At 40.3% G+C, this 26179-nt stretch overlaps 1 protein-coding gene across 5 annotated transcripts in view; it reads left to right on the top strand.

Moving 5' to 3' along the window:
* The first annotated feature begins 5751 nt into the window (after positions 1–5751).
* Positions 5752–26179, top strand: part of LOC117547044 (KAT8 regulatory NSL complex subunit 1-like) — a 41174-nt gene continuing 20746 nt past the window's right edge. For 2 of the 5 annotated variants that reach the window (XM_034217496.1, XM_034217492.1), the window contains exons 1-2: positions 9099–9592; positions 14351–15821. In XM_034217496.1, coding sequence (XP_034073387.1) covers positions 14419–15821 — 1403 coding nt within the window. In that variant the 5' untranslated portion in view covers positions 9099–9592; positions 14351–14418. Of the gene's footprint in view, positions 5781–6394; positions 6478–9098; positions 9593–14350; positions 15822–26179 lie in introns of those variants that run through there. The other 3 variants (XM_034217493.1, XM_034217495.1, XM_034217494.1) reach the window with 3 other exon arrangements.

The following is a 26179-nucleotide window of genomic DNA, read 5'->3' as shown; positions in this document are numbered from 1 at the left end:
CCTCCTTCACTTCATGAAATCTCTGCAGCACCAGGAGGCAGCGGGAGGGTTAACTCAGCCTCTGAGAAGACGAGCACGCAGTGCCTTTCACACACCGCCTTCACCGTGTTTACCTTCAGAAATAATCATTAGTAAGGCTAAAGAAAGAGCGACCGCAGGCTGATGTGTTTTAACCACACACACGCGATTTAAACGCAGACTTGTGTTCCTCCATGTTTCGTTGTTATTGTTTCACTGAGCGGACCCGCGATTTTTTTTCAAACGCTTTTTTGGTCCATCTGCGGCGGTAATAGGTTTTGTGGGCTGTGATGATTCGGCTGTATACCTTTAGTAATGAATATTAAATGTTGTGAGGAAATCTTTCCACCAATAATTCCAATAAGTAATCCAAAATGTATTCACTTCAGGTTTACGAAAGTAACTGTAATCAGATTACTCGTTTTTCAAATGTAACGCGAGCTGAATACAGTTACTTGATTTTTGTATTCTGATTACGTAACACCGTTACATGTATTCCGTTACAACCCAACCCTGTATATGACCTATGTCAATACGTTTCTGTTTTTGTAGTGCATTGGTCTTTTGTAGAGATTTTTCATTTATTTTTTATATATTCTATTGTGTATTCCTTGGATACTTTTATTTGTTCTACTGAACGATTTTCTGGCAGGGGGGGGGCGCCAGCTAAAATCTCGCCTAGGGCAGCAAATTGGTTAGAACCGGCCCTGATGGTGTAGGAAACGGGCTCCGTGTTACAAGACGGGTCGGGGGTTTGGCGGTACCACTGCAGACTCTCTGCACACACACACACACACCGCTGCAGACTCTCTGCACGAAGGAGCCACTGTGCTGATCGGAGCAGATACACACGTTCACTAAGCGGAAAAACGATATCCTGTCACAGAGATCTGCTATTTTAAATTTTAAAGTCAACACATATCGACCCTAAATAAAGTCTATATTAAGAACGAGAGATGTTTTGACATTATGGCTTAAACAAATGACAAATGAGCGAGGGCGATGACGTCAGAGCATCGTCCTATGTGCCGGGGCTGAGCCCCCGGACAGTTTCAATTTAGTTGATCATTTGGTTTCTTTTACATTAAAAAAAGGTCTTGTGTTTTTTTTCGGGGGGAGGCCCTTTTTCCAGTTTAGAGCAATAGCCCCTCCAGATGTCTGTGCACGTCCCTGGTGGGCAGTATACTTAGTAAACACTCATCCACTGGTGACAAAAGGAAACTGATGTTGACAGCTCATTCCAAATAACAAGGTAATAACCCCCACCCCCCATCCTGGGCTCGTAGGCACATCAATCACTACAAACTCCTGATGTGCAAATATAAATAAAATATATTTTAAATTCTTTACATGGCAAGGAATAACAATGAAATGTAGGACCAGAAAACATTTCAAAATAAAAGGTGGAAAATTAAAACAACATAGGCCTACATCCAAAACCATGACACTTTTTAAGTAGTGCAACTGCTGATAGTCAGTAACATTCACTTTCTGGTTATGAACGAGTGTTTGCACAGTGCTGAACCGGACTGAAAGTCAATATTAGAAGAGGTACATATTATAAGTCAAATAATAACTCAATTTCTCCACACAGTAAGCAAAGTGAGAGCTGCGTTTTATGAGGCTTGTGTGATGTTCAGAGTGAGGTCTCAGTGCCATCTAGTGTTGATTTATTACAACTACATTTAAATGTTTCCTCAGTGTTTTTAGCTTTTGCATTATGAAGCAAAACAAACAAAAATGTACAGGGTGAGGAGGAGGTGTGAAGCCTGGGGAAAAGGTAAGATTTGAACCCTTTAAGGGCGTTGGAAGCTCAAGGAAGCCGGTTCAAGACCCCGAACAGACCCAGTAATGATACCTGGGCGCTGTATTTAAAATATCGGCACACTGCTCCTAATACTACTTACAGGGGTTACATTTACTGAGTGTGCAATGCTGTGATCATGTGTGAACAATACCATTTTGATTTGAATCCTCTTAACACAACCCTCATACAACGGCACATACTGTATGATAAAGTGCTTATACCTCATGGCAAGAAAGTATGGATGTTAAAAAAGGTGCATTTGTAAACTAAGTTTTAAAAAAAAGAGGCATAAATAAGAGGCCACAGGGAGAGAAATATGTGTATAAAAGCCTCAGATGTGGTATATATATAAGCCAGATAATCGGTTGATCATATGTTGTTTCTGTCAATAAATGTACTGGAGAAAAAAGTAAAATATTTATCAGTGAAACACAAGGCATGGGACAAGTTTGAAAAAAGTACCAACCAATTGTGAATTAATATTGTGGATAAACAAATACACTTTAGTAAATAATATATTGTCTATATGGAAGGATTTGCATGGATTCAACAGACAATACATCGGATGAACAGAGAAGAAATCCTCTGCTTCTGCATGTGGCCAAGACCAGGTCATTGATTTCAGGAGGACGTCTCCTCAGCCCCTGTGCATTCTGGGAGAGGATGTGGCTGTTGTGGAGGACTACAAGTACCTGGGAGTGCACTTAGACAATGGGCTGAACTGGAGGATCGACACTGACGCTGTATACAAGAAGGGGATGAGCAGACTCTATTTTCTGAGGAAGCTGAGATCCTTCCACGTGTGCAGCAAGATGCTGGAGATCTTATACCAGTCTGTTGTGGCCAGTGCACTCTTCTTTGCTGCGGTCTGCTGGGGGGGGCAGCATCAGAGCCGGTGACACCAGCAGGATCAATAAACTGATCAGGAAAGCTGGGTCTGTCATCGCCATCAAGCTGGACCCCTTTGAAGCTGTGGTGGAGAGGAGGACACTGAACAGGCTGTTGTCCATCATGGATAACCCCACCCATCCTCTCCACCTGCAGCTGGACAGTCAACGGAGCTCCTTCTCCAACAGACTGCTGCAGCTCCGCTGTCACAAGGACCGATACAGGAACACATTCCTGCCCACTGCAATAACTCTGTACAATAAATCACCTCTGGCTGGAAGAGAACTCTCTGCTCCAGTTTCTCTTGGAATAAAACCACATTGTACATTTTACACATATATAATCTGTTCAATATTTAATATTCATATTCCATATGTCATATATGTATGTGTATATATATATTTGTATATATAATATCTTGTCAAATTCAACATGTATATTTTCTACTTTCTTGTATATCTCTAGTTTTTTTATTGTAAAATGCCTTGTCTTTTATGCTGCTGCAACACAAACATTTCCCAAATTGGGATCAATAAAGTACCATCTTATCTTAATGGTATTTGGAAGTCAACACCATAATTGAAGAGGACTAATGGAAGAGGTCCTGGATCTCCTGACATACGTAGCTCAATTTAAAGGCCATAATTATTAATGTGTCTTTAATCACATATTTGTATTGTCGCGAGAATTGATTGGGGAAAGGAATGTGAAAAATTCTGAACCTAAACGGACCATTTAGACCACATCAATTGATTTTTAGACTGTGTGTCTAATGGGGTTGGAGAAAACCAATTATATATTGGAGCTTGTGGGTAAGAGCCACATATACAACAAACTAGCTTTAGCCTGACCAACCTATTAGAGCAATGGATCCAAAGACATAAGACTGTGAACTTAGGAGTAACCAAACCACAAGACTGCAACTTATTCAGGAAGATGGTCATCTGTTATATTGTACCTATAGTACCTATAAAAAATATGTGTAATGTGTATTTGTAAAGCGCTTTGAGCATCTGGAAAAGCGCTATAATAAATGTAAGGAATTATTATTATTATTATAGTAAACATACTGGATATTTGGGTGGAAACTGAAAGTATGTATAATCTTTAGTGTCTTTTTGTGTGTGATTATTTTGTCATTGTCAAGAGAAAATACAATATTTCCCTTCCCTGAAGTGTAGTTGGGTAGAAGTGTGGTAAAAATTGATAGTTTAAAGTACAAATGACCTCTAAATTATAAGTGCAGTACTCGATTACATGTAGTAAATACACTATATTTAAGACGACCCCACTCATCTTTATTTGATCTATCCTCTTTGTGTCTTAGTTGCTTCAACTCTGGTAAATAAAATGCATCTTTATGTCAAAGGCAAAGAGACAGGTGGTTTGGTTTGTAGCAGCAAAGTATATGTCATGTAATATGATAGACCAACTATGCAGTTTACACAAATAGTAAATGCAAGTATAATAAAATGTAAGATATGAATACAATTTGATGTCAAATTAAATATATTGAACATGTAGAGTAGTCAAGCATTTTATATCTAAATGTCATACTTATATTTTAACTGCTACAGTTTTGTATATCCAAATACAAATATTAATGATGTAACTTATATGTCTATGCCCATTTCTAGAGGCCGCCTAAGATCTAAGAATTTCATTGTTGACTGTTTGCCGTATTTGTTGTTCATAAGTAATAAAGAACCTAACTTGTGTGTGTGTGTGTGTGTGGTGGTTGTTTTGGGTCTTCGATTTATGCACCTCACACATGGAAGTGTATTCAAAAATGATCGCAGGTTAAATACAAATCTATGGACTCATCAACTTTATTGTTTTGATAGAGAATTGGTTTTGCAACCAGGTAACACACAGAGAAATATGACCACATTCTCATACGAAAAACCCAATAAATGACATCAATACATCGAGTAATAACAGGAAATCTAGCCATTGCTAGTAATAACCAAAATCAGCCTAAAAGAGCTAAACTGAAAACTAATTATCAGCTGGGTAATCTAACAACTTGGTTGCCTGAGAAATAAAGTAATTATTCATTATTATAAAGGAATCATTCATCATAATAAAGGAATGATTGGCCTTTGGAAGTCTTAATCTTTGTCCGGAGGGTAGTAGTTTAAATTCTCCAAACAGAAGATGAAGATAACTGTGTAAAAATATCTCAAGCCTAGAGATGATCTTACATAACAAGGGATCTAACAAGCTGACTGTGAAATGATGGATCCATGTTATGATCTAAATTATTCATAAAACGTAGGCTATTAACTGCATTTAGATTTGTAAATGTGAAAAGTGTCAAAATGAAGATGTATAAAACATTAAATGCACTTACTACTCACATTCCACCTCTTGCAAATGCTACACATGTATTCAAACCACCCACAATTGCCTCACTCATCTATATTTGTATCCATCCTCTGTGCCTTGTCTCCTGTCTTATCACTCTTTAAAAAGGTATTGTCTTCTCTTTAAGTCTCATGTCTTATTTTGGGGTAGAGAATTGATAGACTAAAATCATTCAAATATCATCCAACCACCAGCAGCACCAGCAGCACAGTCTGTTTAGCATTTGATGCAAGATATTAAATAAAACAAAACAGATTGAAGTTACTCATTTCCAGCCATCTACCTGATCTGCATGTTGTTTGTTTTGTGCTGTGAAAACCAGTGGTTCATTTGTAAGTAAAGACCAAAAGACAAGAGCAGGAGAAATATTAGATGTTGGAGTTACAATGAGTGAAAACAGACAATGAGCAGCTAGCATGGGAGGTGGTGTAAACAACACTCGTGTTATGGCGCATTTATGTGAGCCATTAGAAAGTAGTGTACAGGTTGCAAATACATTTTTTAAATGAAAACAATATTTTTTGGATATTGAAGTTTCGTGCTATGAACTTTCCGTCCCACATTTCCGCTGTACGGGCATTTGCCCTGATTGACACCCGTGGGGAGCCAATAGGGAGCCACGAATGCGAGCTTTGACCAATAGGAACACAGGGGGGACGGTTGTTATCAAGTCGTAAACGGTTAGTAACAGGACAAGCAGGTAAGTAAGATTCTTGTTATTTTTCTCAAAATTAACGAACGCACCGCTTGTCAGGAAAAAACACTAATTTGGTTAAACTATTAGCTGTTCGATTTGAGCAGGTTGGAATTTTTACTTGCACTTTCATGCCAAACGTGCAATAAAACGGTAGTCATTGAGAAGTCAGTATGGGGATTGGGAAGCAAACAAGCTAGCTAGCTGAGTCTGCTAGCTAAGTTGGCTGTTATTGGCCGTTAGCTCACTACGTCAACATTAGCATGGCTAACATTAGCTTATCATCTAGCGCTGGGAGAAAGTACAGTTAATTCTGTCACTATATCGTTGGCATTGAATTAATTGACACGATAAGCCAGTAAAGAACCCAACTCATAAGTTGCTTTTACATTCCCGATACCAGTGTTAATATTATTCAACATGTAAAACTTTTTCATTATAAATGTGCAATGATAACGTTCCCGTAGGTTAACATTAGCCCGGCTAGCGCTAGCTTGCCAGCTGGACGTAAAAAAAAAAGAACACCCTTCAGAGTCTGTTAATAACTTGGTTTAGTGGGTGTTGCTCTGACCTGAAATACGAATAAACTAATGTTTGTTTATGTATTCTTATTCTTTTAGGAGTCATGTTATTTCCATGTGCGGAAACTGGAGTTATGGCTTCATGGATTATTGAATGGAGCGAACCAACAATGGAGTTAAAGGTATTTCTAAATATATATAATATATATATAATTTTTATTTTTGTATGGGTTCTGACGGAGACCTTCGGATCCTCTCAACCAGTCCTCACATGTGTTCATGGATTTAGTGCGGACAACAACTAGGATGAAATTGTGGATACTATTTCCCGAAATAATTGTCTTTTTTGGTGGGCCTGCCTGTCCTTTCGCCTGGGAAGGAGCACCATATGGCGCATCTTATCAGGACAACCAAGCATCCCTGTGGAAGTATTTCTGACAGCTGGGAAGAGACATAAAACCTGCTGGATGGATCACACATCACAGCAAAGTGTGGGAGACCGCCTCTTATCCCTTGAGGAGGTTTAGGATGCATATTGAGAGGCAGGAAGTGTAAGCAACTTCTTTTAGGCTGTTGACTTTGTGACCTGGAACATAATTTGAGCAGAAAAGGACACATTTAGGATAACTATCCAAGTTATCACATATTTAATTGTGACATTTGTAGTTTTGCTCCTGAGACTTGTATGTAGATATCAATTTGAAATAGTATTCAGAACAGGCGGATATGGACAGTTTCTAATTTACACATAGGATTGGTAATGACTTGCTTATTATTCATGGTTGTCTGATAATACTCAGAGACCATGCAAGACCTGTAGAAAACAAGTGGTATGCAATAATTAGCATTACTTAAGCAAGGATGCAACATAGCACTGAGTACATCTAATGTGGATGATTTCCTTGGAAAAACATCTAGTGCGCAGGAAGTGACAATTATAGTAGTTTATTTAGAGTCATAGAAGATCAACCAGATAAGTGTTAGCAACAGTAAATTGAAAAAGTAGAGATAGGCAAGTAACCACATAAATGGGAAAAAAAGACAAGAAATATCAGTACTGTACACACTTAAACAGCAACAGTTTATATATATATATATACTCTAGATACTGTACAATGTTATTCAATCCAAAATAATATAATATATTATGTTTTAAAAGCTGGGGCTGGTTTTTGAAACAGCTTTTTTGTATGAAGTTCAAGCTTGAAAAAAATTGCACGTCCGCTTGTGTTTAGGCATTATTTAACCTTACCTTCTTTTCAATATTATAAAAGCGGTCTTAAGTAAAAGTGAAAGATACAAAAATAATGCCCAGCCCTATTTAATGCTTGTATGAACAGTTTTTAGATTTTCAGATTTGTATTTTTGTACTATATCTTCTTAGTCCACTACTACACAACCAACAAGCAATAGCCTACAATGACCGTTTACCAACCTATAAAACTAAATCTTAAGTGCTTATGTGATAAATTGCAGACCTTACTTTACTATCAATGCACATGTTCAAATACTAAGACCACAAAATGCAGTTAGGCATCTAACAGGAAGTGCAGTGCAACATGCATGTACAATGCGTTACATATAGAATAGGAATGCAATGTGATCGGCTATATCTTTGCTTTTTAATACCCCTACGTTTTTCAGTAATCATTAAGTATGTCTTTTTCTATTCCGTTTGAGACTGTTAAACATCTGTTAACATAACGCAAACATTTCCCAAATTGGGATCAATAAAGTACATCTTATCTTTATCTTATTTGATCATAACTGAGGCTGCAGCTTGTGGTGGTAGTGTACTTCACTATGAAATATTTGTATATCATTTTTAATCCACTTCAATACAATCAACTAGCTTCACATTACCAATTAAACAACTCTGACACAGACAAAACAAAAACAATCTTAATGGCCATTTTGTTACATTGCATTATAGTTAAATATATGAGATTAAGTATAATATTATTGCATTTTTATATGTTCTAGATAACCGAATAATTGTTTGGGGAAAATAGTGAAAAATGTGCATCCTAGTTTCATAATCCAAAATTATGCTAGAGAGGCTTCAGAATTTCCAGGGATGTTGTATTAAACATTACTTTAATGATTAATCCATAGTGGGGACATGTCTGTTAAAGTTTAGTTTTCAGTGATTTGTGTAGTGTAGGTGTCATGGTTTTGTTTAGTGCAATTTGTACACATTTCCTCTTTCCTGATGTTCTTACCAACTGTCCTATATATGTTGTGTGGTATTATATTTTGGCCTATGGCTGTATTTAACAGTTCTGTGCTGTAGAGCTCCTTCGTGTGGCCACTGGCTGTACATTCAGAGAGGTGTTGGTGTAGTGGTGGGCGATCTAGTTCCTGTTAAAAGTGACATGAGAGCCAGGCAGTCTGGACTGGGTTTAGTTTCCCTATTGTAAATATGTAGGTTTAAGGAAATCTTTAGCTATTTAGAAGAGTAAATAAAACCCTTAATGTATCAATAAATGGTTAATTGTGTGCCATATGTGGATAAAATACAGGTGGTTAAACTGAAAGCATAATGATTTATTTACTAGTGGGAGAAGAGTCGCACATAGCTGTAGTACTATTTGCAGTTTCACCAGCAGCTTTTTATTGTGGCCTTTATGTCTTAAATGCTAAAATGACATTGCACTATGTTTTTGGAAGACAATGCCCTCCTGTGGTATCTTCTTTTGAGCTTTTATGTCGTTTCTTATCTGCCCTTTACTCTAGTGGTGAGTATGAGAAATGTCTCCCGCCTACCAGCAAGCAATACACACACGCATACGCACACACACACAGCCCTCCTATGTTTGTCAGACTCAAATCCGAGGGAGAGTAGCTAGCCGCCATTTTCTAAGCGTCTCTCCCTAAAACGAGAGAAAAGGGCTCGCGACAAAACTGCCATCTGGATTACCTTTCGCTTACTGAGAATCGGATTTTTCGGTAAAATATTGAGGCAAATTCACCTACATATGAAGTAAATTGGAGTGGAAAGGAGTGTTTCACGGCCTTGTCTTTATATTCGCTGAGTGTTAGCGGCGAGGCGAGCTAGCTGGTCGAGCAAGGTGTAGATCGTTGATTCGCCCATTCGCCTGAATCCGGAACGAGATCCGAGCGGCTCTGTGAACTGGGCCTTTTTGGGGCAATCTGGTTGCATTTTTGTTGGATTTATTAATGGCAGTCTGATCGATTCAGGCCGCGTTTTTTGTGGTAGCACCCTTGGTTTTTTTCCACTAAAACTGCAGGGGATTGTTGCCGAAATTCCCTCGGATAGTGCAACCTCGTCACGTGGTAGGTTCCTCCTTTTTCTTTGTTAGCGAGCTAGCTAGACTGGCAGGGTCTACTCCCAACTTCTCAGCTTTTGACATATGTGCATTAACGTTTCATACAAATAGATGTATCTACAGCGAGTGTATCAAAGGAAGGCCGCCGTTGATGTACAACAACAGGCCTGTCTGTATTTATTTCCATAGTCTAATTGCAATGCAAACCATGTCTCCACTCTGCAATAGGTCCTAAAGATAAGTTGTGATCGACAACGAGTGGGGTTGTCTTGTTATTATGACAACATTTGCGATGTTGCAGCAACCAGATATAACCCTGATGTTAGTGCATGTGCTACCATGGCTTGTTTAATGTTACATTGGGCGTTATTGGCTCAAAACTATCAGTAATGTGAGCGTATGTTGTGTAGTCTGTGACTAAAACTGTTTACTTGCCATAACGACTTTTGCGTAACGTTAAAGCCCAGTGGCTTTGGCCGACAAACTAGAACCCGCAGGGATGTGCTAATAAAACATAAGCCTCAGAAATGATCTATAATTTGATGAACGTAGGTTACGTTAACGTTTCACTGCAGTTGGCTTATGGATCCGCACGCTAGCTTTGCGAGGAGGTTGTGTTTCTTGCATCAGCAGCTTTCCCGAGCTAACGTTAGCCAGACGCGAAGCGCATTATTGTGCACGCAGTGGATAAAGTGACATGGGTTTTAATAGCGAGATATTTATCTTTTGGTTCTCGGGAGATCAGGTGGTGATTTTTTGTAATGGCATGGCTCGATGATACAAACACACTGACTGGTCTTATTTTCAGCGGAAGCTATTGTAGACATCAAGATTACCACATAACGTTATTACACTCGTATGCATCTAGAAGCGTGGCGGAACGTTCCATTTTTAAACGTAAAAATATTTTTGTAAACATCAGGAAGACATTTTGGTGATTACGTTATGGTTGGCTAACGTTTGATGTGGGGATTTTTTGTCGCATCTCTAACCTGACACTCTACAGATATACTGGTGTTATGGTGCATGTAAATTGAACCGATTCGTTGACTAATGATATATGATTAATCTCCCGCCTGTAGCATTAACAAGTTCGGTCTGTTTTGAGTGGAATGGGCGGTTTTAGGTAGATGAGATGCATTGCATAATCTGCTTCGGAAATACCAACATGGCGTAGTGCGCGCTGACTAGAAACTGCGGTGAAATACTGAGCCCCCATTCATCTCACCCTGCAGACGATACGCGGGGATGCAGCTCGCTTTTATCTCTTGTTTTATACGAATGGAGGATCTTCCCTTTAAAGTTTGATCTGGATATGCAGCCAGTCTGTGTGAATGATATGTTAAACACTAAACCAATTCACCACCATGATCAGAATATTGTGGTTCTCTTTAAATATACATTTTTTAGAAAAATGTTGCTGACATTTTTGTAAATCAGTAAATAACTTATTCTGAAATTGACACAGGAACCTAGTCAGGATGACATCATGTGGTTTGGACTAATACTGGGGCCTAAATCCACCTACTTACACTGCTTGTGTGCTGCACAGGGCACATGTAGGGCAGTGGGGTTTGGACAATTTGCATTGGCTTTGCCTGTTTCTTCCCTCTCCAGAATTGAATTCCTTAGCTTATTCTTTAAAGAGCAGCCTTGTAAGTAAATGACAATGAAGGCCTGTTCACACGAGCATGGGTGTAGTGGGAATTATTTATTGGCCTTGGAAGAAGTAGCTCAGATGTCTCCTGTTATTCTACCTGTATTGTTAGTATCCCTTTTGCCAAGGTCAGTGCATATCATTAATTGTTTGATATGTATTTAAGTATTTGAAGAATTCTGTAGATTAATCTATAGATTAAGTTTACATCGTACATTTTTACTATTGACATGAATTACTGCTTTTTTAAAGGTCCCATGTCATGCTTTTCCGGTTATTACCCGTCCCCTTGTGTGTTATGAAGGTTTGTCTGCATGTAAACGGTCTGCAAAGTCACAAACCCTCAAAGTACACCCTGTAGCGAGTAAAACTATAACTCAGAAAATACCTGTCTATGCTGCCCCAGAACGCCTCATTGGAGATTTCTCTTTTTCTTCCTGGGTACAGTGATGTGCCCATACCCAAATGGACCAATCCGTGAAGCCGTTGCGTTACGTCCGCGGAGCCGTTGCGTTACGTCCGCGGAGCCGTTGCGTTACGTCCGCGGAGCCGTTACGTCCGCGGAGCCGTTAGGTTAAGTCCGCGGATTGGTCCAAATGGACCAATCCGCGGACTTCCTCACACACACACACTCAATCTTTTCTCAGCTGCAGCTCCGCCGATTTCTCCTCCCTGGGACGGTGGGACGCGGCGAGGCTGTGAGTCGGTGTGTGAGCACACACACAAACTCCCAGCCAGGCTGCGGGTGTGTGTATGTGTTCGGGCTGGGTTCGGGCTGGGTTTCGCTGTGTCTCGCAGACGGCCACTGGGCTCATAGGGAGGGGGGAGCAGGAGCTCCAACAAGTCGTTTAGGACAGAGTGAATACACATACTATACAGAGATGCTGTATGAGAATTTGAGAAACCAATGTGAGTTTGGAAAATTGCACAATTTAAATCTATTTTAGTATAACTCAACAATGGAATTATGATCAGTAGAAATGGCCGTGACATGGGACCTTTAATATATGAAATTGCTGCTCTTTCTTTAAGCACAAATGTTGTATGCGTATTGAACTTGAGGCTAGGCCTGTCACGATAATTAATGTTGTTGGATGATACATTTTCCTGGAAATTATTGCGATAAACGATAATATTGTCGGCACTGTTGTAGGACCATTTTAGACCACTGAGAATAATAATATATAATAGTAATTCAAGTACATATAAAATATATAAATGATATATAATAAATAAAACAAATGAATGAAATTATAATAAATGAATTAAATCACACACAACCAAAACAATAAATTAAATAGACTCAGGCTGGAAAACTGAGCTCTCTCTCTCTCTATCTATCTATCCCAGATGCCTCAACAGGCCATTATCCAAATCTGTTTTTCAAAGTTTTCGAGCAAGGAACACCAACATTCATTTCATTTCAAGCCTTTATTTATCCAGGTGTATCCCTTGAGATCATTGATCTCTTTTTCAAGGGAGACCTGCTCAAGTAGACATGTTTGCATTGTCAGGCAAATGCATCTTTGATTGTAAACTGTCAGGAAGGTGGGGGCTCTCCATCTCCAGCTGCTGTGTTTGCTACCAGCTGGGAAAACAGAATGGGGTGGTTGTGTTTTAGGTGTAGTTTAAAATGCGTGGTATTGCCTGCTTTTGTCGCTACCTTTTTTAAACGAATGCGACACACCGCCCGGCTCATTGAAGTCCGTAGGTTCGCCTCGTTGATTTGGCTTGAATCCAAAATACTGCCACACCGGAGAATCGAGATGTGTAGTTAGGTTTTGTAACCAATTCCATTTAACTTTAAATTCCCCGCAAGTAAGTCACACGTTGTCTCTCGCTTGTCGCTATATTATTAATTTGGCTGCTGCACGTGCACGCGGAGTGTCCTGACCTGGCTGTGTGCCAGCCCCGCCCCTCACAGCGCGCATGGTCAGCGGCCACAGTGCGCCTGGCAGCCACAGCGCGCCTGGCAGCCACAGCGCTCCTAGCAAAAATGCTGGTCACATCCTTATGTAAACGGCAATTTATCGAGCTCAGAAAAGTTATCGAGTCCATTTTTATTAATTGTACGATAAGTCAATTCGATCGATTATCGCGACAGGCCTACTTGAGGCACTGTATTTTGTCCCTTTTCGCCTGTAGGGAGTAGTAAATAATGATATTAAGGAACTTCAACATTATTTTGATAACAAATGGAATTATTTTCTGGGATTTTGTGAGAGCCAAGTGGCAAGGAAGACGAGAATGAATCTGATCATCTCATATGTCTCTCCTCCTCGTCTGTAATGCTTTTTGAGGTTCAGCAGTTGAACCATATTTTTAGCAACACTTCCCACCAGTAGGATGACAAAATGTCAATGAGTCACTGGTTGATTTGATTGGCCCCCTTTTAACTTGATTGGTGGCAAACATTTACTGTAGGTTTGTTTTTAAGTTATGCTTGAGGTTGAAGCTGGTTTTATACATTTTAAAATGCATCATTGTTTTGGGGTGGTGGTTTGGTTTGTCTTTTTCCACTCTAAAGTCTCACAGAACCTGTATTGCAGGTATTTCAGTGTTATATTTCATTATATATATATATATGAACAGCTTGCCTTTTTATGTTGCTTTTTAGTGAACAAAATAATGTCAAATGAAAATATATCCTTATATATTATTTAGATATATTCTTTTGTTTTCATTTATTTAAATCAAAGTATGTTTTTGACTCCACCTCTCCATAGCACTCTCATTATCTATCTAAAATATATTGTTACGGGTATTAAATGAAGCATTCTTCCTTACTTGATGGCCTTCTGAATAATTATATTATGCATTAAGCACTGTTACAAATACATTTTTTGTAGAGTGGCCGGTTCAAGTATTAAATGTACATTTAAAGACAACGTCTGTATATGTTTGTATTCCTCATGTGGTTGTGGGCCCATAACTGTACAAGGCTGTGAATGTTATAATTGTTAATCCACACAACGTCCTTTTATGCCTACTAAGATCAGAATTTGGTGTAGTGTGTAAGGTTTTTATGTGTGCTTGGGATAATGAGACTACTTTGTTTAACGTTATTTCTTGTCTCCCCTCCCCTCTTGTCTTTATTTTGTCATACAGGCTGTCCTCAGGTGGGGCAGTAAGTGGGTGGTGTGGAGCAGGCCGCGGTGCCCGTCCCTCTGCACTGTATGGCTGCGATGGCGCCCGCTCTCACCGACGCCCCAGCCGAAGCTCACCACATCCGCTTCAAACTGGCTGCCCCATCCTCAAGTCTCTCACCAGCCAGTGCAGAGAACAACGGTAACGCCAGCAACATCCTCATCCATAGCAGTGGCCCCGCTAAGTGCAAGGTGGTTTCTGAAGATTGCCCCCTCGACTTTTGTGGCGGCGACCAGGAGCAGCAGCAACAGCAGCCCCAAGTCGATTCTGTGGCCCAGGCCTCGGCCCTGGGAAAGCTCCAGCCGCTGGTGGCTTCTTACCTATGCTCTGATGTGACAACTGTCCCTTCAACTAAGGAGTCAATCACACTGCAAGGAGTCCTCATTAAACAGTCTGTGTTGAAAGGTCACAGAATACTGCCCAGCTCCCTGCTCAACGGCGGAGGAGACTTCCTGTCGAGGAAGAGGCAGCAGATTGAATTATCTGGTGGCCAACTCAAGAGCCTCATGAGTGGCAGCACTAACGGAGGTGGTCAGCCAATGGCACCTGTCAATGGCCTGGCCAAAAAGCTGGCCACCATCACTGGCCCTGGCTGCGTGGTGGCAGTGAACGGTGACAAGCCGCCTGCCACAGACTCTCAGTCCCAGAACCTGCCCTCGGACTCTGAGACCTTGACAGCTACTCTATCGGGTCATATCCAGATGAAAGGAACCCTCAAACAGAAGCATTCCTCTGGGGTTTCTAAAAATACAGACGAAAAAAACTGTGAACCACCCGTGCTCCAGTCTGCTGCCCTTTCCCCTTACACCCTTAACAACCCTAAGCCCACTGAACAAATGAATTTGGAGGAGGCTGATTCACACACGCCTATCGGTCAGCCACAGGGTTCTGATAGGGAGAGACCAGGTAGCAGCCAGCAGGGCTCCCCGTCTTGCACATCTGCGCCACAGCCTCCTCTACCCTGCACGTCTTTCTCTGACAGCCTTGATGCTCATGTTAAGGAGCGTACACTTCTCAACAGCAGCCGGCAATCTGAGATTGAAAATCGGCTGCGTCGCCTGCGCAAACGTCTTCAGGTTGTACAGGCCAAGCAGGTGGAGCGGCACATTCAGCAGCAGCTGGGTGGCTTTTTGGACTCGGCTCTCAACCGGCTTTTGGCCGGTAACCGCAAAGCAGAAACAGCAACCCCTACAGCTACATGGAAGACTGGACGCCACTCTTCGTCAAACAGCAAAGACGGCCTCGGTCGCTTCCTTAAAAGCGGCTCCATGCCCTTGGAACTGGAGAGGCTGTATTTGAGCGGAACGGCTAACCTTCATTCAGCAGAAAGCGCCTTTGACTCAGATGTAACAGAAAGTAGTTCTGGAGGGGACTCTGACCTGGAGGAGGAAGAGCTGACAAGAGTGGACATTGAGCAGCGACATGTCAAAATGTAAGTAAAGGGATCCACACCCACTAAAATAAATAATAAATAAATGATTCTGCATTAACAGAAAATTCATTACTGAGGTGAAGTTGACCTTTTAAAGGCAGCATTTATGTTAGAAATGACAAAAAAACCGTTTTATAGTAGTTACACATCCCCCGTGCACTTTACCTGATTTGCATTCAGATTTCTATGGTGCTTGTAGCCCTTCAACAGTGCTGTGAGAGTCCATATTTTCTGGGCCCTGCAATATGCTACTAAGTCCTAGCAGGTGCTAATGACAATTATAACTGCCTCAGTAGTGGTTGGGTAAAACTCCAGGGAGGGGTAGAGATACCATTCGCTATTCGAGTGAGTGTAGTTGTGTGGGTGGTATCATCTTGTGGAGAATGCACAGGCTGGATTGGGCTCAAAGTAAAAAGCTCTCTCGTCACACAATGTTTCCTCCTGAGTGGGGCAGAGGCTGAAACTGAACGTTCTGTTTAGCTGCAGAGTGAACAAGCGAGCCCCCACAGAGCTGATAATGTTTTGCTTTAAACTGAAACCAAAGAGGAAACTGAAGTTGGGTCGTTTCAACAGAAGGTGTGGTGTTGTGATCTTAGGTTTTCCTCAGCAGGAGCTTGCAAATATATTCCATGGGAAGTTCACATAGTCATTTCTGTGTCATTAGTGCGTGGAAGGGGGAAAATAAAGCAGGAGGGTCAGCAGCGCTAATGGACTTACTGACCTGTGTAGGATCGGGTAGATTATTAACAATGTCTCTGAGAACACTTGATTTTTATGGTCCTTTCATGTGCTGACTTTAGACCTTTGACCTAAATAGCTTCATAACCTTCATAACAGGAAGCTTGTGCGTGTTGCAAGAATGATCCGAAAGTAGAACAACAGCGTGTAATTTATTCATACCGTGTCTGTGTCCCATCGAGGGTCAAAGGAGGTGTTGTAGCCGTTAATAGAAAAAATATATAGCACGTCATGTTCAAGGAGAGTGAACATTGAGGCACTACTATGTGGCTTGAGATTGTAGGAGTGAGAGTGATTATGTCATCATGAATATGAAAGGTCATATAAATAAGGAAGCAAACTGAATTAGTTTGAGCTGTTAAATTCCCTGTCTGCTTGTTGTTACAGATCTTCAATTCTCAAAACCCCACCAATACTTCGATAGATAATGGACAGACCTAGTCAAAAAAGACAAATGTAAGGCATCAAATTCTATCAGGCATATAGTAAAGGCAAATGTTATTGAGATATACTTTGTTTTACCCAAAAACGGCATCTTGTATACAAAACCTTGACTTGAGATACAGTTATTATGCAAATTCATCTTCTGTCTTTTGTTCTTTAGTCATAAAATTACACCTTGAGGCAATAAGTCTTTCTGTTGATAACAACATAGCATGGCTGCATTTTGAATATGGCCAGCTGTAGCATTTTTACCATACAGACTGAATAAGATGTACAAAATATATCAAAGATGAGTATATTTATTATTCAGATCCATTTTAATCAGTCATAAATTATCAAATTAGATTCTTGTATTTTGGCAGTCAGTCAGATCCATTCTTTTTTTTAATTATGGCTTGATTATTTACTTCTTTGTAACTGAATGATCCTCCGTATTATATGTTATGTGCATAGAAATTAGGTTAAATGCTGCATTCGTAATAGGCCATCAGTAATGCTTGTCCCTCTTAGTTGAGTCATTTGTTGTTGAGTCAAATAAGATTTCTTTAGTTGATAAGTACAATTTTTAAAATGCAATTTCATCCTGAATTACTTGTTTCTAAAAATACAAGATTCAGAGCGGTGCTTTTGCGTGATACTTCGTGGAGGAATTCAGTTTTAAATATTTGTTGAGTAAATCAAAACTATTGGATGAGACTCTTTAGTCCACAGCCTTAGCCATCAAAGTGGGACCATTTAGAGTTAGACATAGGATGTATTCCTTTTATTGCACTGCAGCAGACTGTATTGTACATTATCATGGTTGTTATTTTTTCCTTTTACAAAGCAATTATAATTGTGTTTCCATTCTCTCATCTAATCATCTCCCTGCTCTGATGAAAAGCAGCAGTCTCTTGTTGTTTGCTGAGCTCAAGCATGAACCATATTTATTGTAGCCTTTAAACAGCACGTTGAGTACTACCTACATGTAGTCCATACATGAGAAAGCATCTGAAAGATGCTGAGGTGTTATTCAGATGTACCAGCAGGGATAAGGCAGCTACCACAGTAAAATGGTAATGTGACTCCTGCCCAACTCATTACAGTCTTCACTGTGTTTTCCTTCATCTGGACCGAGCTCGCTCTTATGTCCTTAAACAACCAAGGAAAATGTAACACAAAATGCTCAGCTGCAGTTTATCTGTTGTTACAGAAACATGACATATCTTGTTTCCTGCTTTACCGTGAAAGCCAACCGTATGGGTGTTATTGTGAAGCAGCTTCTTGCAACCTTAGTCACTGTTGTTGACGACTGCTTAGTCCTTTGCGCATAAAAAAAAGGTCTCTGTACCTTTTAAAAACATTTTAAGTGCTTTTGCTTTGTCAGTGGATCCAAATGTAATATTACAGGGTGGACTTTTATTACATTTTGGCAACATGAAACCTTCTGACACATGCATGCTTTATTAATAAAGCTGTTAATGTATAAACTGCACCCTTGCAAACACGTTCAATCACTACATGATCTCTTTGTTTCTATCCATACCCTGTGAAAGAACTGAGACAGACCAACTGCACCACAGTATTTCGCTCTGTATGGCTTAATGTTATACAGATGTAGTTACTGCTAACTGTACTACATTAAGTGTTTGTTTACTGCTTTGGTTAAAACACAAACAGGGTTTCTACACATCCTTGAACATTTTGTATGTTTTTTAATTTAAGAGTAAGCTTGAAATTGAATATGCTTTCAACATATTTTCAAAGTAGTTTTATTTACAGAATCACTTGTGCTTACTAGTCACTCATTGCTAGATAATTCCTCTGTTGATCCTTTACTAGCAAGCATTACATAATCATGATCGGCACATACAATCAAAGTTAATAAACAGCCATTTTACACAATACTATTTAGAGTAACTGTTCCAATTAGATTATTTAGAGACTTTTAGAGTCTGCACATTTTTGGCTAGTTTTGTCCAAATGTTTAAAAAGTTATTTAAAGGCAGTATGAAGCCAATGTCCCAGTTGGCCTTAAATCGTTTTATAATAAAACATTACAGGTGTTATGAGTTAAATTAATCAGTTACTATAATCCTTAGACGATGACCTATATAACAGCCCGCTGAAGTAAAAACTGAGACGTTGCCCTCCCTGCAGGAGACAGGCACCCAATGTCATCTTACACTCAGGAAAATAACACTGACCTGAGCACACTTGACATTTTGTACATGTTTTATTAGAGCACAAAAGCTTTTTGGCATGTATTCTTTGCTACACAATACAGCAGATTTATGCAATTTGAGTATAATACATTACGTGTTACTTGTTAGACGCTTTTATCCAAAGCGACTTACTCAATACTGTGGGCAATCCCCACAGGAGCAATTTGGGGTGAAGTGTCTCAGGGACACAACGACATGCTGACTGCAGTGGGGTTTGAACCTGTGCTCCCCTGATCCAAACACCTACGCACTAGTCCACTACGCCACACACCACCCTGGCTCAATAAACCAGGCGTAGAGAGCTCACTTAATTTGCACAGATGTTCTACAAAAAGCCACATTTAAAGGTTTTGTTTTGCTGTCACAGAAGCACCCATCACTTAACAGGTTTGCTAATGTTTGCTAAGCGGTAGCACATGTAAGCCTAATAATTTCTGTGTACACTGAGTGAAAGCTGCCTTGGAAATCTAAATCTGCTCATCTGTTATGCCTTCATAAGCAGACGTCTCATACACATTGTATAATCATTCATATCGCGCAAACAGGTTCTCAGCTCGCAACACAGCATAAGAGATTCTTGCCTTTTTGTGAACACCATAGTCGTCCAGGAAGTAGGGTGTGTGTGTATAACCATAAAGCCACATTTTCCCAGCTAACATTTTGTCTCTGTTACCAATAGAGATGATCCGATCACGTGATCGGGGATCGGAGCCAATCACGTGATTTTCAAAAGATCGGAATCGGGAGAAAAAAAATCGGGGATCAGTATTTTTTTATTTAATGTTACAAAACAAAAATGACCATGTTCACGTCTTAAATTCATCCTGAGGCCTTAGTTTTGGTTTCAAATTACACAACATCATGTATGTGTTGCTTCTTTTGGGCTTGTTTTCAGACCTGGTTGCTTATTTCTCTCAAAGCTGGCAACAGAGTGGGCGCAGTGTCTAATAGTAGCAGTAAGCTAACGAGAGGCTACGGTCAGCTGGTGAATCGGGAGTCGGGACAGAGAAAATGTCAGGAGTTTGGAAGTATTATAAAATTGAAAGCGAAGGCAGTGTAACAGCCAGATGCAATGTTTGCAAGGCGGAGGTTCCGCGTGGTGGAAAGTAGGGATGCTCCGATCGCCAATTTCGGGGCCGGAATCAGTATCGGCCGATGTCGATTCCGATCGAGTGGGCGGGGCCTAAATGGAAGATTTAAACATCACTTTAAATCTTCCATTTAAAGTGATGTTTAAACTCAGTTAATGGGGCTCATTCACTGGAGCTTCTACAAACAACAATCAACTTAATTATTACATTCAAATGATGTACATTATTCAAGTTTACATTCACTTTGGATAATAACACGGGAGAAATGAGCGGAAGCGCTCTCTTTTCCTCTCTCCCTCCCCCTCTCTCCTGACAGCCTGTCAGTATCTCATGCAGCTCACTGATCCAGTAATGAGTGACCCGACAGTGAAGAATACATATATTTATAATAACTAGTTTAGCTTGTTCCATAGATAAAATAGCTAAGTGTGTTAGGTCTAACTCTTGTGTGTTTCGTTCCGCTCACCGGTCCGGCGGGTGGAGCTGCAGGATTTCTGCTTCACACGTTGCATACCGCTATTTTACTGTCTTTTTCGGACACCTTAAAATAATGCCAGACCGGTGAAGCCATTTTGGCGAGCTTGTTTTGCCGCACACAGAGAAAAGTGTCATGTATTTTACGTCATGCGATCGGCTCTCGCGATCGGCATGTTTAGAGAGCACCGATCGATCGGTAGAGAGTGAGTATCGGCCGATCTCGATCGGTGACCGATCGATCGGAGCATCCCTAGTGGAAAGAACAGAGCTACGTTCAACACGACCAATCTAATACGCCACCTGAGAAACAAACACAGACAACAACACGACGAGTACACAGCGGCCACTCAGGTAACGGCACTGAAACAACCGACACTTTCAGAGACTTTTAAAAGGAAAGAGAAACGGCCCCAGAACAGTGAAAAGGCCAAAACAATAACAGCCAAGATAGCTGAATTCATCGCGTTGGATGACCAGCCGCTATCTGTTACCTTTTTTTTCTCTTAATGCTTTGCATTAAGATCGGATCGGGAAAAATCGGTATCGGCAGATTGTCAAAATCAAATGATCGGAATCGGATCGGGAGCAAAACAAGGTGATCGGGACATCCCTAGTTACCAATTCATGGCTTACAGCACTACCACCAGTCAACAATACAGGCAATGTAATGTCTTCTTTAGGCGGCAGCACCTCAATTATTTACCGTCAGCTGAGTCGACAGCAGTGTGGAAAATAACCTATTTGCACAGCTTGTTTGGATGTAGTGTGTTGCTTACATCTAATCCTGTCATCCCTGTCCCTGCTGTAGACGTGGTTTCCCGTATCTTAGAGAGGATTGCGGGGCAAGCCAACATCTGTTGTCGTGCTTATGCTGCAGGGCTCTTCTGCCCTAGCCAGTGTCGGTCTGTGAATGTGACGTCCACAATGGTCCTTTAACAGGGTGTGGGTGCTGCTAGCTTTAAAAATGCTTTTCTACTCACTGCAACATGACAAGGACAGGTGATGCAATAGAGCTACACCTGCATATCATTTGTTTATTTAGGCATGTTACGTGGAGCACGGGTTGTTCTGTGTTAAACAAGTGGGCACAGTTTCTTGTTTCTGAGGCAACAAAACGCTCATCAGGAAATCTCAGAGCTTACATAATCGCTCATAGACAGAACATGGAAAATGTTGTGAGTTTTGTTATCTCTCCTGCAACGTACCAATGTTAGCATGCTTTTTGCCTGTCTGATGATAAAAGGAGACCTGGATGATGATCTTTATGCAGTTCGGCAGTAAAAGTGTCTGTCTGAGACTACAACGTGCCTTTCATGCTTATGGCTCAGCATTACTCTGCAGTCTGAGTAGCTTAGCTATGTTTCCCCTAGTTTCATTCCTGTGTGTGTATATTTATGTATGTATGTGAACGCCTGTATAGGTTTCTGTCCCGTTCCACACATCTGGATGTGTTTTAGCTCGGCCCAAGTTCCTCAACACAAACCCACAGGCGTTACATAACCCCCCTCTTTTATGTAATGACTGCTGCAGCTCTCTAGCTCAATTTGCCCTCACTAGTTTTTCCTGCCCCACACCCTGTTGGCCCGCCTCGATCAGTCCTGGATCCAGAGCTGTTTCTTCCTGTAACAGATTAGTTTAACCTGCTGCCCTGACAGCCATCCCTGCACAAAAGAATAAACCTGAACAATATTGTTGTGCATTTTAAATGTCTGGATCCTTTTCAACCCTTTCAGTTTGCTTTGAAAATCTTTGACTCTGGAGAACGAAGAAGTTATAATGACAGCTGCTGCTTTGATTTCCCTCATTCTTGTTACTAAGTATGATTGATAACTGAACGGCTAGTGAAGCATGCTTGCAAATGGATTTGATTGTTTTGTTCCATATGGAAAAGTAAAACGTGTGTAGGCCTTTTATTATACTTGACCTCTCTTCATCACCATGTTTCTATGGAAGATTATTGTACAAGGAGCTCAGGTTTCCTAATGTGAATATGGATGTGTTAAAGTGGAAATTAGGGACTGATTAGTTGTCACCTAATGCACAGAAAAAAGGGCATAACTACCTTGTGTAATTCAAACTGCCTTAAAGTCAGTAATTTTCCCCCCCACAATTGAAGTTTATATTGAGTGTTGTTATTCACAATACATAAGTTCCCAAAGATCCCCCCAAATTAAGCCAAAATGAGTTTAGATCAGATATGATTGATGGTTGTATTAGGGCTGCTCAATTAATCGTATTTTAATTGCAATTTACGATTATGGCTTGCAACGATTATGCAAACAACGTAAACAAAAATAAAACGATTATTTTTGTATTATTACCTCTTTTTTTTCACCTTTTTTTTTCAGTTGAATTATACTTAAAGTTCAGGGTAATCAACTGTTAAAAACATACTGTTCACATCTCCAATAAATTGATGTTTTCAAAGTAAATGGATAATCGTTTTTAATAAACGTGATATCAATTATTGACCCAAATAATCGAGATTATGATTTTTGCCATAATCGAGCAGCCCTAGCTTGTATCAAAGTGCTGCGTTTTATGAGGTTTGCAAAGAAAGTTTTATAGGGGGCAGTTTAGGGATTGGTTGATGAACAATGTCATCATGTAAAATCCATGGCTGACTGTCATCAACGACTACTGGCGTTAAACAATGCTGACAGGATGATTTGGAGAGCTAGCATGCCACGTTTGGAGACACTTATCCTTGCACGCCTGAGAACATGTTGAACTTTTAAACCTTGTTTTCAATTAATATCAGTTATAATTGTGGTACATTTACAAAACCTTGCTGAAACAACAAAAGTGGGACTGAGGCAAGCAGCACTCCAAAATAAACTGTCAGTATTATATTTGTGTTTATAAAACTGGGCAATATTTGAATACATTACCAATATCAGGGCTCAACGCTAACTTTTAGCTTTTGGTTTCCAAAACTGAAAATACGGTTGCCATTTTTAGTCACCTTATATATTAAATAATTAAGATAGTATACATCAACTTAATAATGAACATGTGACACAAAAGAATGTTCAAATGCTTTACAATAAGTAATTAACACAATTATTTGAAACTTAAGTGGTAGGAAACTTGTCCACCCTCAATTGCTGGTATACTAAATACCAGCAGTGCAGCTGTTGTCATGTTCTTCACAGATCCCTCAAAAATGAATGGAGCAAGTCACTAGTTTCTTGGTCATCCGTTGTCTCCCTTTCAAATGTGGGTTTTCTTGACCTTTGTGCTGACCCCCACCATAGACCCACTGGCCCTTCAGCATTGAAGTCTTGATTGTGGTTCTGTCATTGGCCAGACTAATACATTTCTAATGTTAAATAAATAAATGAAAACCATTCACAGTTAAGAATTAGATATGAATTATTAATGCTGTAAATTACCTTTAATATGTCGAACTATATTTAAAATGTGTTACCTTTTCATAGAAGTGATTATATTTGTATGCCAATATTTTCCTATGGTAAAGTTTCGTTTTGCACTTTTATTTTGGTAGTAATAAGATCAGGACTCTTATTTTGAAGGAACTTTTACCGGAAGTGAATGCACAACGGGGCAGAATGTACATATATATTTCGCCTCCCAAGACTTTACACATGTAAGCTTTGCTTTTCGTTCGGGTTCATCGTGCACTTTATCAGTTGAGTGTGCTCAGATGAAGGCTGACAGGCAGGTCGGCCATCCAGCTACTTTAGCCGGGCCGGCTCAGATGATTGGTCGTGCTTTTTACAGCGCCACGGCTTCCACTGAGGACATTTTTTTTATGGATTTTTTGTCAAAGCACTTCAGATATTCATTGCTATCGGGATGTTAAGAGCATTCCATGGAATATAACAAAAAGTGTATCTCGAGCCGGTTTCTCAAACTTACCGACCCCACCTTTAAGTACAACAAATATTTAACATGTATCTATTTTGGGGTGCACATTCAGCTGTCCTTATTTCTTTATGTTAAAAACTGGTTGCCACTGATTGCAACCAAAGGCCAAGAAGTGGTCTGAATGGTTACCAATGGCAACCGTTACTGTCGAGGCCTGCCAATATTGTGATATGAGAATAGACATTTTATCAGTATTATTAAGTCAAGCAGTAATTGTATTTCCTGAACCAGACTGGTGTGGTAATCGCCCTTACCTACAGAATTGCTAGCCTGCGTGTCTGAGTTGTGGAATCCTTTTGCTTTTATATGACGGTGCCGATGTTAACAGGTTGGAGTAGCCACACAGCATTGATTTGTTCCCGCTGTGTTCTTTTTAGATTTGTGGTCTTCCCTATTTCTTCCAGCGTGTTGTGCTTGGGTCACAACACAAGTAAAAGCCAACAGTAAAAATCTGTTTATAGTTTATAGACATCATACTAGTAACATGACCCGGTCTGATAGGTCTGTGTCTGTAGAATATGTCACAGGCATGAAAAAAACACTTCCTGTTTCTGTTTTAAGATAAAAGCCGGATGCAGGAACTGGCCCCATACATTGAGAACCTTTTTAGTTCAATTGTGGATAATAATTTACAGATGAGCACTCATTTCCTAACCTATATTCTGCCTAACATCAATATAAATGCCGTTCAGAATGACATTAATAACACACTCTTAACAATCTCCATTGAGAAAAATGGGTCACTGTTATTTATTGTGGTCTATGCTTTATATGTACTGCGTGTGTATGCGTTAATCTCATATACTTGTAGATTGATATGACATCACTAAAACAGAACAATCTTATTTTTTGAATGATGATGATGCTGCATGCTTTGGGAGATGTGACCCCTGCAGTAGGGTTGGGTCCCGAAATCCGGTTCCGTGGCCGGGTTGGGAGCAAAACTCGGTTCAGAGTAAGAACAAATAACAATTGTCCGTTACCCGGATTTCTAAGAGTTGTGAGGACAGGAGGACCGCAGCTCTCTCTCTGCTCCGTATCAGCTGATCGCTGCACGGTGCAGCTCAGCGTCTCTCTCTCTCTTTCTACACACAGCAGATCCGCTGCCCGTTTAACAGCCTCACCTTTGTCAAACTTTCTTATGTTCTTTCTCGAACACGTAATGAAGGTTATTAAGCGTTTTAGCTCCTATGTTAATATTGACCATCATTTCCTTTATGAAGTGAAGCAGCCTCCCTGTCTGTGTCCTCGCGCTGTCCTCACATCCCCGGACCCCCAGACTCGAAGGAGCACAGGGATGTCAGTATTGTTTATGAAGCAGGGTATAGAAAGTACATTATTGAAATGAAAATACTATTTATTTACTTTTACAAACAGTGAGCAGCTGCAGCATGTGTGTTGCAGGACATGTGTGGTTGGACTGTCTCACAGGCAGGTTGCAGTGTAACATCAGAGGAGACTCTGTACATTCTCAAACTGCACCACTTAGAACTAACTAAACAATGCAGAGATT

The sequence above is a fragment of the Gymnodraco acuticeps genome, unplaced genomic scaffold (assembly GCF_902827175.1).
Source record: "Gymnodraco acuticeps unplaced genomic scaffold, fGymAcu1.1, whole genome shotgun sequence".
NCBI classification, from domain to species: domain Eukaryota; kingdom Metazoa; phylum Chordata; class Actinopteri; order Perciformes; family Bathydraconidae; genus Gymnodraco; species Gymnodraco acuticeps.
This window is presented reverse-complemented; position numbering and strand designations above follow the sequence as displayed.